Genomic DNA, 16,622 nt, shown 5'->3' with positions numbered 1-16,622 from the left:
GACAGCAGGATAAAGGGGGCCTTGAGAGGCAAGGAAGTCCTCCTCTTCCTGCCTCTGTTCTGCCTCAAGTGCCCTGTCCATTATTCCACGCAGGAAAAATTCTCCAACAGTTGGACAAGGGGTACAGTGTCACTGATGCATACACTCTCACTGCTCACCATCCTTGTGGCCTCCTCAAACGGTGACAGGACAGTGCATGCATCCCTGATCATGCCCCACTGGCGTGGTGAGAAAAACCGAGCTCCCCTGACCCTGTCCTGGTGCCGTAGTCGCACAGGTACTCATTGATGGCCCTCTGCTGTGTGTGCAGCCGCTGCAGCATGGCCAACGTTGAGTTCCACCTGGTGGGCATGTCACATATAAGGCGGTTCTTGGGCAGGCTCAACTCCTTTTGGAGCTCAGCCAACCGAGCACAGGCATTATATGATTGGCGGAAATGCACACAGACTTTCCTGGCCTGCTTAGGACATCCTATAAGCCCAGGTACCTGCCCAAGAACCGCTGCACCACCAGGTTAAGGACGTGAGCCACAATGGGCACATGGGTCAGTTGTCCCTGTCGGAGGACGGAGAGGAGGTTGGTGCCATTGTCGCAAACCACCAATCCTGGCTTAAGCCTTTCGTGGCGTCAACCACCTCTCGGCCTGCCCCTGCAGAGCTGACAAAATATCTGCCCCAGTGTGGCTCCTGTCCCCCAAACAAACCAGCGCAAGCATGGCATGCCATCATTTTGCCTGCGTACTTGCGTAGCCCCTTAACATCCACCAGCTCCCTGATGTCATCATGGAGGAGTGGAAGAGGAACCTGTGAAGCTCTGGTGAACTCCATGCCCAAGAGGGTTAAGGCAGTGCTGGAAAATAATGGTGGCCACACAAAATATTGCCCCTTTGGGCTGGGTCCAATATGGACATGTTCACTTAGGGGTGTACTCACTTTTGTTGCCAGCGGTTTAGACATGTTAATGGCTGTGTTGCGTTATTTTGAGGGTAAATTTACACTGTTATACAAGCTGTACACTCACTACTTTACATTGTAGCAAAGTGTAATTTCTTCAGTGTTGTCACATGAAAAGCTATAATAAAATATTTACAAAAATGTAACTATATATATATATATATATATATATATATATATATATATATAGTCTTCCTTGTGGCACTCTGCCCTGCCGGAACATGATCCAACTTGCTGCAGATTCAGAGTGAGAGAGAAATGCTTTCACACCTCTCTTATAAGCAGATCCACTCAATGGGAGATCTTTCCCATCTCTCCGCCAGCACACAGAGTGATAATACTAACACAAATGGTCTGATTAAGGTGTGCCCAGGCACATCCAGCACACCCTGTGTGCATGCCTATGGCTAGAATAAGGATATTAGGTGGGTAGGCTTTGTCCAATGTATTTGTTTTATTGGATTACTTTTAGCTTACAATAAAGCTGCAATCACACCTGAGGCCGCGTACACACGCGGGGACTGTTCGCCCAACTTTGTCCGTCAAACAGTTTCGGCAAACAGTCCGCTCAAAATTAGCATGGACGGACATGGCCACACACGACGAACGAACAGTTTGCTGAAACCGTGCGCGATGACGTGAATGGCACGTACGACGGGACGAAAAATACGACGTCCTATACACTGCATTATAACTTTCGGCGTGTAAATCCTTTCTGAGCATGCGCGGAACTTAGTTTGACGAACAAGCCTACACACGAGGGGACTGTTCGCTGAAACTTTGTTTCAGCGGACAGTTTTTCGGAATTTCCGAAAAACCTTGTTCAGCGGACTGTTCGCTGAAACTGTCCGCTGAAAGCCCACACACGAGCGGACTGTTTGCCGAAACACTGTTCAGCGGACAAAGTTGGGCGAACAGTCCCCGCGTGTGTACGCGGCCTGAGTGTTTTCAGCTCGTAAAAAGCCAGAAAAAATGCCCAAGCATCAAAATCCCATTTATTTAAATGGCCTCTGTTCACATTTGAGCATTTTGTAGCCTGAAGCAAAACACCCAAAGCTCAAAAAAGTACATGAGCTATATTTTGGGAAGATTACAGGCGTTTTTCTGCTTTTTACATTGGTGACCTTTTTGACCTGTGCAAAATCTCGGCAAAAACATGGTAAAAATCGATGCGAAATTGTGGTAAAAACTGACAACTTCCTGCCTGAAAACGAAACGCTCAGGTGTGAATGCAGCCTAAGGCCTGGTTCACACCTATGCATTTTTAGTGCTTTTTTTCATTTTGCAGATTTGCACTACAGTCCATTTAACATGGTTTCCTATGGAACATGCAAATCTGCAAAATGTAAAAAGCACTAAAAATGTATAGGTGTGAACCAGGCCTAAAGCTTTTTATTTATATCATTGTATCCTGTGATAGGGAAGGTGGTGTTCACCCCATAGGGGTTTCTGGTATCCCGCTTAGGGCTGATTCACACCTATGCATTTCTAGTGCTTTTTGCATTTTGCAGATTTTGTACTACAGAACATGTTCCATAGGAAACCATGTTACATGGACTGTAGTGCAAATCTGCAAAATGCAAAAAGCACTAAAAATGCATAGATGTGAATCCAGCCTTAAAGCGGTAGTAAAGTCTGCTTTGTGATTTTTGCCTACAGGTAATCCTACAATAAGGCTTTCCTGTAGATAAAATTAATATCTCCTAAACGTGCACCGTTTAGGAGATATTCATCGAGATTGCAGGCGGTGACATCACTGGCGCATGTGCTCTGATGGTCTGGCATACCTTGCTCATGCACAGGAGTGATGCCCTTGCGGCTCTGGCCACTCACACAGCCAGAGTCCGCAAACCCAGAGGGAAGACCAGGAGTAGATGAAAGTCCTGTTAGCGCAGACAGCGTTCCATTGGAGGGCTTCATTTTAAGGTAAGTATTTTAAAATGTGCTAGTATGAGATGTACACTAGCACATTATGCTATTATTATTTTACAGGGGAAAGTTTTTTTTTTTTTATTGCTGCGGTTTACTAACACATTAAGCTTTGTTCAGTAGTGGTATATGATATTACTTGTATCAGGATTTCTTAAATAATAAAACCCCTCCCTACCCCCCTAAATACACTAAGCTGACCAATCCCCCACCACAGGTGCATATTTAACTTCTGCAGTGGTGACTGCTTCCTATGTTGTCTACAGTCTGACCGCTAAAACTCCAGTGCCAGTGCTGGCACACTACCTGTACTGCAGGAGGACACCCTATTCAAGTTTATTGGATGTTATTATGAAGGCACAGACAGCTGGGAATTAGATTTGTATTGGCCAGGCTGTAGACAACGAGGGAGCCCACCATCATTGGAGGAGGTTAATAAGCACTTATAGGGGAATGGCTCAGTTCAATTTATTAGGGGGCACAGAAGGGTGGAGTCTGGGTTCTCCTTGACTTCCTGTCCAGTAGAAATCTTTGCAAATTCTAATAAATTCTCTGTTAGACAGTTGTCCTCAATGAAACCCTTTCCCTCTAGTGCTGCTCAGGTGACAACTCACTTTTGTATTTCCCATGTTTGTTATGTACTTGAGACAATTGTTCTCTGGACAAACACTGTGTTTCCCCGAAAATAAGCCGGGGTCTTATATTCATTTTGGCAACAAAAGACACAGTATGGCTTATTTTCGGGGTAGATTTTGCCATGTAAGTGCTGTCTTCTCTCTCTGTCTCTCTCCCTGTCTTACAGGATACCCCAGTGTGAACTTAGTTAAAATGCTTGTATAATTGTGCCAAATATCTTCGTTATAGCACCTCTCTGCGCTTTTGTGACCTGTCAGAACTCTCTTCCCCACAATTATATTACAGAAACACACATTGTACATTATATACTACTGTAATAGAGTGGATTACGGTATTTTACAAGCTACAGCTTATTTTCTGGGTAGCGCTTAGATTTCAGCCCTCCTGGAAAATAATGCTAGGTCTTATTTTTGGAGTAGGTCTTATTTTCGGGGGGGGGGGGCACGGTATAAAAGGTCAAACTGCCCAGCGAGGGGCACAGACAGCAAAAAAAAACAGCTTGTGTTTGAGAAATGTTTCAGTTTAATATTCTTTTTCAAGCATTACAACACATTAAATGAAATTTAGTGGAAGTAGTATTTATAACATAAAAGCAACAAGAAATCTTTCAAAACTTTTACAGACATTACACATAAATCATAAGGGGAAAACGTTTCACAGTATGCTGGCTATAAGTGCACAATGTTCCATTATTTTACACTGGGCCAGGAAAAAGTTCCGCACTAAACATGTTCTCATAAAATAACTGTGGGAAAAATAAACACCTTTAAAGCTGAAGGGACTGTACTTACAGTACATGAATGGTATCTGGTGGCTGGTGGCTGTTGTGTTTCTAGAAATTGTCAGTCCTCTGCTCCCCAGATCCCCCAGAAGAACACATATGAGCAGCTTCACCCAGAACAGGCATTCATGGAAAGGGCCAACAATGCACTGCCTTTTTGTCCTCATCCTCAATTCATGGAGGCTGTACTATCTGTTTCTGCAATTTAAAGATCTATATGAAGGGTGGATGAAGGAAAGGTTCACCTCCTCCATAGATCATTTTTAATTGTGGTAACCATGGCATCTATGAATGGAGGAAGAGCAGAAAGGACAGGCATGGTCAATAGTTTTAACAAATGGCTGTGACAGGTTCAGCCAGTGGCGGCCGCTCCATATGGGACTCTAAATCTATGCGCCAGGCCCCTAATCTACATGCAGGGCGCCGGACGCATGGATTCCAATGGGATTTTTTTTTTTTTGAAGCACATAATTAGAGCCAGATGCTCTAATTGGCTTCAAAAAAGGGTGGGCTCGAGGCGCAGAGCACTGCGCCCGAAGCCTACCTAGTTGTGTGACACCAGCAAATTAATATTCACTATTGTCTTCCTGCTTCTCCTCCCAGCCAATCAGGGAGCGGGAGGAGCGCAATTGGCCGAGAGGTGAAGCGATTATATTGGTCGGGCAGGGGGAAGGATGAATATCCGGGATTCGTGAAATGGCCACTCAGAACGAAACTCTCAGTGCTCTACATTGGCGCCGATTGAGAGCCCAACCGCGTCTGTACCATCAGTGGGGGGGGGTTCAGGTGGTTGAGACGTTTTGTTTAACACCCCCCCCCCCCCGGCTGGGGCACCAGCCACCACTGGGTGCAGCCACTTGTATTAACCCCTGCAGCACCAGAATATCTCAGCTAAGGCATCCATGAGATGGAGGACCAAAGATTTCAAGGAACACAGCAGGCACCAGCACACAGGAAATTCTTTATTCATGATAAGTACTGTCCAGGGTGCTGATTAAAAAAATAAATCACTAGATTAATCAGAAGCAGGATTAATTAAAGTGAGACCTGTACACAAAGGAAATCCAGATCCTCAGCATTAAAACTTGAGTTAAACTGAAAGGGGATCTACAGTATGTATAAAGTAACTGCAACTTGCATCAAGCTTTCAACTTCATGATTCAATCGTTTTGAACAGAATTTACTGGCCTTTCCATTATGTATTATTATTATTATTATACAGGATTTATATAGCACCAACAGTTTGCGCTTTACAATAAAAAGGGAGACAATACAGCGACAATATAATTCAATACAAGAGGGTTAAGAGGGCCCTATTACAATCTAATAGCATTGAATTTAAGGGCAGCAAACTAGGAATAGGTACATTTTAAGAACTAGCTAATAAAATCAGTAAATTCTCGTAAAGCAGGGTATTTTTTTTTAACTAGTAATACAGACTTATAATACATATTTATATATGCCAATGTTATTACTAGTATAGTATATATAATGCTAAAATATATTTATGTAAATTGACAATTTGTCTGCTCTATTAAATTAAAAAAAATAATATGGAATGTAAAACACAGAGTTACTAAAAATAAAAAGAGGAAAACTCAGCCTTCAACTAAGCTTCAAAGCAGAACTGACATTGGCCATCAATTAACTCTGGTGACATCTAATGATGGAAAGGAATTACTGCAGGGTCTGTTACAGACAGAATAGAATTACTGTAGCAAAGTCCGTTTTTTACATTTAAAATAACTGGGAACATGGAGCCCTTTAATATTTTATCTGTACAAAAAAAAAAAAAAAAAAAACTCCACGTATAATGTGCAAACATCTAAATCCCTGAGTGCCTGAATCCTGACCTGTTCTAACAAGAAGTGTTTCAACACTGCTGAATCTTAACCCTTGTTCACACCTGTGTTACTTGCCATGCGATTTGACAGTTTAAAATTGCATGACAAGTCGCACCCAATTTGTATACATCTTAGCCCTTGTACACACGGTCGGAGAATCCGTCGGAATGTGTCCTATCGGACCGTGTCGTCGGATAATCCGACTGTGTGTGGTATGCATCGGACTGATTCTGTCAGAATATCCGTCGGACCCAATTTTCCAACATGTTGGAAATATTTCCCGACCAACTGGGCCGGTCGGACATACTCCGATCATGTGTAGAGAATTTTGATCAGATCAAGTGCCACGCGTGCTCAGATCAAATTCCTACATCAAAGCTATTGGCTACTAGCCTGAATATAGTCCCATCATAACGAAATTACTTCATCACGTTCTGAAAGATCGGATTTTTCGCCAACTTTGTCCGACCGTGTGTATGCAACAGTTTCGGACAAGATCCGACGGACAAAATCCGACGGGCAAAATCCGAGGGATTTGGTTGTCGAAATCTCCGACCGTGTGTACAGGGGCTTAGAGCTGGGCTATAAAACTTTCCGACAACATGTGTAGAAAATTCCGATCGGACAAAATGCCACGCATGCTCAGATCAAATTCCTAGACCAAAGCTATTGGCTACTAGCCTGAACGTAGTCCCATCGTAAACTAAATAACCTTATCATATTACGTAAAATCGGATTTTCTGACAACTTTGTCCGACCGTGTGTATGCAACACAAGTTTCAGACAAAATCCGTCGAACAAAATCCGACGAATTTTGTTGTCGGAATGTCTGACCGTGTGTACAAGGGCTTATAGTTTTTTGGATGTTGAACATGATTTACAAATTTTTTTGATTTGTTTAAGTACATGAATTGGGACTTATTATTTGTTTATAGGATGTGAATATTGTTTTTTCATTATGTTGGTGATTTTTTTATGAAATGTAAATTTGAATTTATTTCACATTTGTTCACTTTATGAATTGTGATTTATATCATTAATATACTGTATATTACAGTTTTATGCACATTAAGTATTGTACACAGTACCTTGAAAAAGTATTCATACTGCTTGTAATTTCCCACATTTTGTCATGTTACAACCAAAAACTTAAATGTGTTTTATTGGGATTTTATGTGATAGATCAGTGATGGCGAACTACATTCTTCATGATGCTCAACTACTCTGCACAGTGCTTGAGCATCAAGGGAAATGTAGTTCCAAACATAATTGTGAAGAGGAAGGAAAATGATAAATGGTTTTCAGAAGGTGTAGGGCTCATTATAAAAAAAAATATGTTTACAAATAAATATGTGAAAAGTGGGGCGTGCATTGTATTCGGCCCCCTTTACTCTGATACCCCTAACTAAAATCTAGTGGAACCAATTGCCTTTAGAAGTCACCTAATATAGTAAATAGAGTCCACCTGTGTGTAATGTAATCTCAGTATAGATACAGATGTTCTTTGAAACCCTCAGAGGTTTGTTAGAGAACCTTAGTGAACATACAGCATCATGAAGGCCAAAGAACACACCAGACAGGTCAGGGATAAAATTGTAGAGAAGTTTAAAGTAGGGTTAAGTTATAAAAAAATATCCCAAGCTTTGAACATCTCACGGAGCACTGTTCAATCCATCATCCAAAAATGGAAAGAGTATGGCACAACTGCAAACCTACCAAGACATGGCCGTCCACCTAAACTGACAGGGCGGGCAAGGAAAGCATTAATCAGAGAAGCAGCCAAGAGGCCCATGGTAACTCTGGAGGAGCTGCAGAGATCCACAGCTCAGGTGGAAGAATCTGTCCACAGGACAGCGATTAGTCGTGCACTCCACAAATCTGGCTTTTATGGAAGAGTGGCAAGAAGAAGAGGTTAGGGATAGGGTTAAGGTTGGGGTTTTCCCTTGAGGGATAGGTCTAGGGTTAGGGTTAGGGTTAGGGTTTAGGGTTAGGGTTTTCCCTTGATGATCAAGGTCAGGACTTAGGGATAGGATTAGGGACGTCCCCCAAAGGTCAGGATTTGTGCCATTAGAGGTCAAAGGTCAGAAGGTGTGGCTTACCTCCATCCAATGTGTTTACCAAGTTTTTCTAAAACGGCTTGTGCACTGCCACACACTTGCCTTCGCTAACCCTAGCTAAGTCGGGGTACGAACCAAGTCTGGAAATAAAAAAATTTGGGGAAAGCATTAGCGCGCTTATGCGATTCATGCAAAATATTTTGATTAGGCTCACGAGCCATTGTTGAAAGAAAGCCATCAGAAGTCCTGTTTGCAGTTTGTGAGAAGCAATGTGGGGGACACAGCAAACATGTGGAAGAAGGTGCTCTGGTCAGATGAGACCAAAATGTAACTTTTTGGCCTAAAAGCAAAGGAAAAATAACACAGTACATCACCCTGAACACACCATCCCCACTGTGAAACATGGTGGTGGCAGCATCATGTTGTGGGAATGCTTTTCTTCAGCAGGGACAGGGAAGCTGGTCAGAGTTGATGGGAAGATGGATGGAGCCAAATACAGGGCAATCTTAGAAGAAAACCTGTTAGAGTCTGTAAAAGACTTGAGATTGGGGCGAAGGTTCACCTTCCACCCTGACAACAACCCTAAACATACAGCCAGAGCTACAATGGAATGCTCAAGTGGGCTTAATTTATTTGGGCACACTTGCATGGGCATGCAGCTGCTCCCCCCCCCCCCACTTCTATCCTGTTAATTATTAGTTATCAATTGTGGTTGGTTTACTTCAATAATATTAGAACATGAATAAATGGTGTGTTGTCTCGTTTAGAATTTAGCTCACCTGGCCAGACAGGTGTGATCAGCCAATTAAAAGTAAGAGAACCTGCCAGAAGGTGTAGGGCTCATTATAAAAAGGTCCCATCGCAGGTGTGCCTTCATTTTGGGATCATCGCAGCAATAGAGCTACCCACCCTCCTGCCCGTAGCAAGCACTTATTTGTGGTTTTGTCACTCCTAGAATTTGAGGGGGACTGGTTGATGTTTGAATATGTTTTGCTTGAGTTTTTAGGACTAAGCAATGAGATATTAATACTTTGAAATTGAAATGATATGGGGGGGGGGGGGGCTACTGTGCAGTCTGCATTTCCCATGGTTTAGATCAAAGCATATTTATATGTTAGAATGGCCCAGTCAAAGTCCAGACCTAAATCCAATTGAGAATCTGTGGCAAGACCTGAAAATTGCTGTTCACAGACGCTCTCCATCCAATCTGACAGAGCTTGAGCTATTTTGCACAGAAGAGTGGGCAAAAATGTCACTCTCTAGATGTGCAAAGCTGGTAGAGACATCCCCAAAAAGACTTGCAGCTGTAATTGCAGTGAAAGGTGGTTCTACAAAGTATTGACTCCAAATACAAATGCACGCCACACTTTTTACATATTTATTTGTAAAAAAACAATTAGAAACCATTTATAATTTTCCTTCCACTTCACAATTATGTGCCACTTTGTGTTGGTCTATAAACTCCCAATAAAATACAATTATGTTTTTGGTTGTAACATGACAAAATGTGAAAATTTTCTATCATGTTGTATTAATTTAGCGCCACACTATTTAATTTTTTATTTTGCACCCTATTTGTGCCTATGGAACTGTTTACATGAGTGCGACTCCAATTTGCACCGATTTGAAAAAGGTACCTGCACTATTTTTGGCGATTGATTTCATGTGTGACGTGCAAAGACAACTGTGCATGAAATTGCATAGATGTGGGCAAGCCGCACATGAAATCACACTGACCACGGCTTTGAAATTGCGTTGAATTAGCGCGATTTCATGCATTCAGTGTGAACAGGGGCTTATTGATGGGCCAATAGGAATAAATGGGAAAGTGGGAGGTAGTGGAAAACTAGAAACCTCAGAATCTGTTTAGTAAATTAGTCAAATTACAAATAGAAAAAAAGACAGAGTTTTAACCAGTTTAAACAGGACCCTATGTTTATGTATTTAATTTTTGCTTGCATTTCTAGAAGTTTAAAGGGTTAGTTCAACTTTATTGACTTTTGTCAAAAACATCCTCAATCATCACAGTGTTCTCAATACATTACCATGCAGTGTCCATTTCTTAAAACAATGCTTTTTTTAAGCTTCTCACTTCATTGCCCTCCACTCTCTGTCCTGTAGATGGCAGGACATAATGAGAAATGAATACGCAGCCCAGGCGCACTTGGTTACGTTTTCTACGCACGCATGCACAGTCTACACTCTCTCAGAGCCCATTTCTGCATTTTCTCATCATTAAAGTGTAAACACATAATAAAAATATTTTTTTTTAGTTTTGTATACAGTAGGGAAGGGATTAGAAGCCCTGTCATATTTTTATTGCCATCTGTATCCCTGCTAGGTGGATTTGTCCCATCTTTGTGTCCTGGTGACCATTTTCAGCAAATTAAAAGTGATAGGCAATCCAACAAAATGTCACCAAAACAAAAGGTAAGGGGGGGATCTTTCTAAGATAGGAATTTCCTTCACTTTGTAGAGATTTATTTTTTTACTTCCTTTTGTGTTTCTGCAAAAGAAAGCGAATTTAAATGTAAAAAATGGAACACAGACAGGAAAAAACAAACAAAAAACATGATAGTGGTTTATTCCTTCCTTACTCTCTCCAAAACTAAAGCCCCTTTCACAACAGTGGACCTATCGGGTCCGTCTGTCTGTTTTTCAGGCGGACCCGATAGGACCACCCATTGTTCTCTACGAAGCCACTGACACCCACTGGCATCCTATCCGGTCCAGTCCACTAAAAAGATAGGAATCCGTTCCCCATCCGTCCATCGGATTAGGAGACTGTCCCATTGAGAGCAGCAGCCTGTGTCTGTGTCCGCTCTGTATAGCGGAGCAGACATGGAAAAGGACCTGTCATCTGCCTGCTCATGTGTTATTCCATTGATTAATAATAAAAAAACAAAATATTAGAATACATCAAAAACTAATTACAAATGAGTAGGAAAGATTATGACATACTGTATATATATATATATATATATATATATATATATATATATATATATATACAGAATATATGAAGTGGTAATTTTGTCAATAGTCCTCAAAGAAACTCATTGTTTCACATAAGGCATAGCATTTTGGGGTGTTACCTTACCCTTATCACCCCAAGACATGAGTAGTAGACTATCCTTGTTGTTTTAAAGCAGAGTTCCACCCAAAAGTGTAACTTCCGCTGATCTGCTTCCTCCCACATTGGGCACCTTTCAGGGGGGGGGGGGTGGAACGTATACCTGTTTTTGACAGGTACCCTTTCCCACTTCCGGGAGATGGCGCCACAGCGCCATCCCTTGGAAGTTCAGCCCCCCTCCTCCTTCCCCCACCGCCAGGCCAATTAGAAAGCACAGCGCGCTTCGCACATGTGCAGTAGGAAACCGGCTGTGAAGCCAAAGGCTTTACTGCCGGTTTCCCTTTCGATGAATGGCGGCTGTGTCGAACATTGGCTGCGGTGCCAACATCGCAGGCTCCTAGGACAGGTAAGTGTCCATATATTAAAAGTCAACAGCGACAGTGTCGCTGCTGACTTTTAATTTTTTTTCCCAGGAGGAACACCGCTTTAAACAATAAGAATAAAATTTGTTCAGTCATCACAAAGCTGAAAACCTCCTTCATTTTATCAGAGACTAATCACCTCTTTCAAACCATAACTAGACGGTCTTACAACACAATATCAGAGGTAGAGATAATCATGGATGGTTTATTCAGGCTTCTTATTTTCCAGGTACGTGATGTCATAAAACACAACATGGCACAGGAATGGGGTCATCTTCAGTCAGATGTTTCTTTTTCCATAATGATGATGGATGACAAACATAAGGGTCATAATGATATAAATATATACTAGTGGGATCAGGATATAACATATACTTCAAGAAGGCTAGCGACTGCATGCATTCTGTAGAAGATCCCGAAAGGAAGGCCAAGGTTGACAATAGCAATCCACATTGTGCTCCCATAGAATAGCAGCTCTCGGTCATTGTCAAACTCAGGACGGGCACCAAAGGCAGGTATGATCCAGAACTAAGAAAGAAGGAAACAGTTATATTAGAGGCAACTCATGGCATGGTTCAGAACTAATGGATAAGGAAACATTCATATTAAATACAAGTTATTGTATGATCCAGAACTAAGAGTGCAATCCAGATCCAGAACTTCAAAGTGCAGTAAAATCCAATAAAATGTATTGACAGATTAATGCACTTACAATTCCGCAGCATAAAAATAACAGTAAGATTACAGATTCAAACCCTGCTGCAGGAACCAGCTGCAGTGCTAACATACGCAATGACATCCAAAGATCTGCTCCGGAGCTGATCTTGTGACGTCATCCCGTACGTCTGTGGCTAGTTTGCTCCTACGGGGCTTGAATCTGTAATCGTACTGTTTCTTTAATGCTGTGGAGTTTTAAGTGCATTAACCTGTCAATACATTTTATCAGAATTTACTTCACTATGAAGTTCCTCCTGTCTCATGTCTTTAAGCTGAGCTCAACCCAAAAAGGGCGGTTCCGCATTAGGGACTCATCTCCTGCACCTCTTGAAGAATTGACACTTTTGAGGAGCACTCCCACTTCTGCTCCGACCGCCTAGGCGATTTGAAGCTGAAGTTCTCCTCCCCCCTGCAGTCTTCTGGGACACATGACTGGTCCCAGAAGACTGCTCAACCATTCACAATGTGCAGCAGGCACCCGGCTGTGAAGCTGCAATCTGTCACAGCCGGGTGCCCATAGTTAAGATGCCAGCGCTGTGCAAAGAACACAACAGGTGAAAGCAGCTGGGGTGAGCACACCACTGAATCGTGGAACTGGCACTTAGAGCACTTATTAAAGTTAGGTTAGAAGACACAGAATACACATATACAGTATAAACACATATATTAAAGGAAATATTCAATTTCTGATGTGATTGGGTTTCCAATGGCCATATCTTACAGGGTGATGCCAGGTTCTTTGCTGCTCACCAGAACTGGACACTCATGTTCAAAAGCTCTCATTAGCTCAATCAAAGCAAATTAAATAGAGAAAAGCAAACCAACACTCTGTTCTGATATTAGAAGAATTAAAGCCAGAAAATGGTTAAATAAATACAGTTGCAAAAAAAGTATGTGAACCCTTTTGGAATGATATGGATTTCTGCACAAATTGGTCATAAAATGTGATCTGATCTTCATCTAAGTCACAACAATAGACAATCACAGTCTGCTTAAACTAATAACACACAAAGAATTAAATGTTACCATGTTTTTATTGAACACACCATGTAAACATTGACAGTGCAGGTGGAAAATGTATGTGAACCCCATAGACTAATGAGATCTCTAAGAGCTAACTGGAGTGAGGTGTCAGCCAACTGGAGTCCAATCAATGAGATGAGATTGGAGGTGTTGGTTACAGCTGCCCTGCCCTATAAAAAACACACACCAGTTATGGGTTTGCTTTTCACAAGAAGCATTGCCTGATGTGAATGATATCATAAGAGCTCTCATAAGACCTACGATTAAGAATTGTTGACTTGCATAAAGCTGGAAAGGGTGACAAAAGGATCTCCAAAAGCCTTGCTGTTCATCAGTCAATGGTAAGACAAATTGTCTATAAATGGAGAAAGTTCAGCACTGTTGCTACTCTCCCTAGGAGTGGGCGTCCTGTAAAGATGACTGCAAGAGCACAGTGCAGACTCCTCAGTGAGGTGAAGAAGAATCCTAGAGTGTCAACTAAAGACTTACAAAAGTCTCTGGCATATGCTAACATCCCTGTTAGCGAATCTACGATAAGTAAAACACTAAACAAGAATGGATTTAATGGGAGGATACCACAGAGGAAGCCACTGCTGTCCAAAAAACACATTGCTGCACGTTTACAGTTTGCACAAGAGCACCTGAATGTTCCACAGCAGTACTGGCAAAATATTCTGTGGACAGATGGAACCAAAGTTGAATTGTTTGGAAGAAACACACAACACTATGTGTGGAGAAAAAGAGGCACAGCACACCAACATCAAAACCTCATCCCAACTGTGAAGTATGATGGTGGGGGCATCATGGTTTGAGGCTGCTTTGCTGTGTCAGGGCCTGGATGGATTGCTATCATCGAAGGAAAAATGAATTCCCAAGTTTATCAAGACATTTTGCAGAAGAACTTAAGGCCATCTGTCCACCAGCTGAAGCTCAACAGAAGATGGGTGTTGCAACAGGGTAACGACCCAAAGCATAGAAGTAAATCAACAACAGAATGGCTTAAACAGAAGAAAATATGCCTTCTGGAGTGGCCCAGTCAGAGTCCTGACCTCAACCCGATTGAGATGCTGTGGCATGACCTCAAGAAAGTGATTCACACCTGACATCCCAAGAATATTGCTGAACTGAAACAGTTCTGTAAAGAGGAATGGTCAAGAATTACTCCTGACCATTGTGCTTGTCTGATCTGCAAATACAGGAAATGTTTGGTTGAAGTTATTGCTGCCAAAGGAGGTTCAACCAGTTATTAAATCCAAGGGTTCACATACTTTTTCCACCTGCACTGTTTACATGGTGTGTTCAATAAAAACATGGTAACATTTAGTTCTTTGTGTGTTATTAGTTTAAGCAGACTGTGATTGTCTATTGTTGTGACTTAAATGAAGATCAGATCACATTTTATGACTAATTTGTGCAGAAATCCATATCATTCCAAAAGGGTTCACATACTTTTTTTTTGCAACTGTAAACATCCATTCACAAAGGCTTATTGCATGTGTTTTATTTTTTATTACTAGATGTTATTAGATAACCTTAAAGTGGATCTTCCCTCTCTTACATTTTGATATTAATTCTATTCTTTTATTTTTTTTATTTAACCCCCCTGGCGGTATTCCCGAGTCTGGCTCGGGTTGGAAGTTTTACACCAAAAGCGGTAACCCCGAGCCAGACTCGGGACCGCATCGCTGAATCCAGGAGGAGGTTTACTTACCTTCTCCCTTGGATCCAGCGATGTCCCCACGCTGTATGAGCGGCTTGTCCTCTGCTCGATTCATCATGGAGCCGATCTCCGTTCCCTGCGAGCGATGTGACGCACGGGGACGGAGATCGGCGCCAAATTCAAAAAGTGAAACACACAGTATACATACAGTATAATGTAATCTTACAGATTACATTGCTGTATGTAATCATTTCACATCCCCTTTGTCCCTAGTGGTCTGCCCAGTGTCCTGCATGCAGTTTTATATTATAAAAACTGTTCTTTATGCCTGGAAACTGGAGATTGTCCATAGCAACCAAAACTGTCCCTTTACATCAAAAATGATTTTAGACCAGCTAGAAAACAACGATAATAAATTGTAATCACTCGCAGAATTGAGCGATAGCGATTTGTGGGGAGATCCGTTATCAAATATTGAAAAGTAATGACAGTGACGATTCTGCAACTGAGCAAATTTAAGTGTTTTTGATTTGATTACATTATTGAATAATTTTTATTATTGTTATATTATTATTTGGTATAATTATTTATAGTTATTTATTATATTATAATTTATGATTTCATTTTTCAAACTTTATCATACCCGGGATGTCTGCTAGACTCTGGTTTGGACAGATTTAAGTGAGTTATTCCTAAGAATTACCGGACTACAATATAAAACGCCAAATTTGCATGCAAAATAATTGTACCGCTTTTAGCACCTAAAATCCGAAATAATCATACCGCCAGGGAGGTTAATGGATTTTTTGTTCTGCAAAAGCAGCATTTTTGCATCTCTTGCCTAGGCGAGAATGATGTTCGTATCGGCCTCTGGGATTTTGTGCATGCACAGATATGCTTCAGGTCCTAATTTAGACCTGTGACATATGTGCGTGGGCATAGGTTTCCTGCATATCGTTCCCACACATACACAAAGATGGCTGTTATGAAAGAGCCAAAACTAAGCACCAGTCCTCTACAGCAGTGGTTCTCAATCTCAATCTTCAAATACCCCCAACAGGCCATGTTTGCAGGTTTTCCTTTATCTTGCACAGGTCAATGGCTTGATATTTTGGACAGCTATTTTGTCTAAGAGAAATTCTCAAAACCTGTTGGAGGTACTTGAGGATTGAGGTTGAAAACTGGTTTACAGGGTTGAATAGTGGCTAGTGCCATTCAGCTGTATTCCTGTAAGCTGAAGTCTTCAGGGACAGGCTTTTAGGAGGTACCTTATCAAGCAGCCCTGGATTCACAGGAAACTCTGTAGAGACTGGTGCCATATCATTTGCCACATTTTTCTCTGCAGCATTCAGGGACTGAAGAAGAGAATACAATTCTGTTCACACTGTGGCGTTTCCGGAATGTGGGTGAAATCACAGCGATTCTGCCCAAGATTCCAAATCACCGCAAATCATTATTTTGCCGCAATTGTCACCCAACTAAACAGAATTGCGTGACTTGGTGCACACTGGAGTGAGCAAGAAAAAG

General features: G+C 41.7%; 1 protein-coding gene across 2 annotated transcripts in view; it reads right to left on the bottom strand.

The window, feature by feature from the left end:
* Positions 1–11,880: 11,880 nt before the first annotated feature.
* The window catches only part of LOC143935663 (proton channel OTOP2-like), a 58,923-nt gene continuing 54,181 nt past the window's right edge, over positions 11,881–16,622 (bottom strand). For both annotated transcript variants that reach the window (XM_077459694.1, XM_077459695.1), the window contains one exon: positions 11,881–12,223. In XM_077459694.1, coding sequence (XP_077315820.1) covers positions 12,053–12,223 — 171 coding nt within the window. In that variant the 3' untranslated portion in view covers positions 11,881–12,052. The remainder of the gene's footprint in view (positions 12,224–16,622) is intronic.

Source organism: Lithobates pipiens, unplaced genomic scaffold (assembly GCF_037356315.1).
Source record: "Lithobates pipiens isolate NorthernLeopardFrog02 unplaced genomic scaffold, aLitPip1_a1.2 Scaffold_28, whole genome shotgun sequence".
In the NCBI taxonomy this organism is placed as follows: domain Eukaryota; kingdom Metazoa; phylum Chordata; class Amphibia; order Anura; family Ranidae; genus Lithobates; species Lithobates pipiens.
This window is presented reverse-complemented; position numbering and strand designations above follow the sequence as displayed.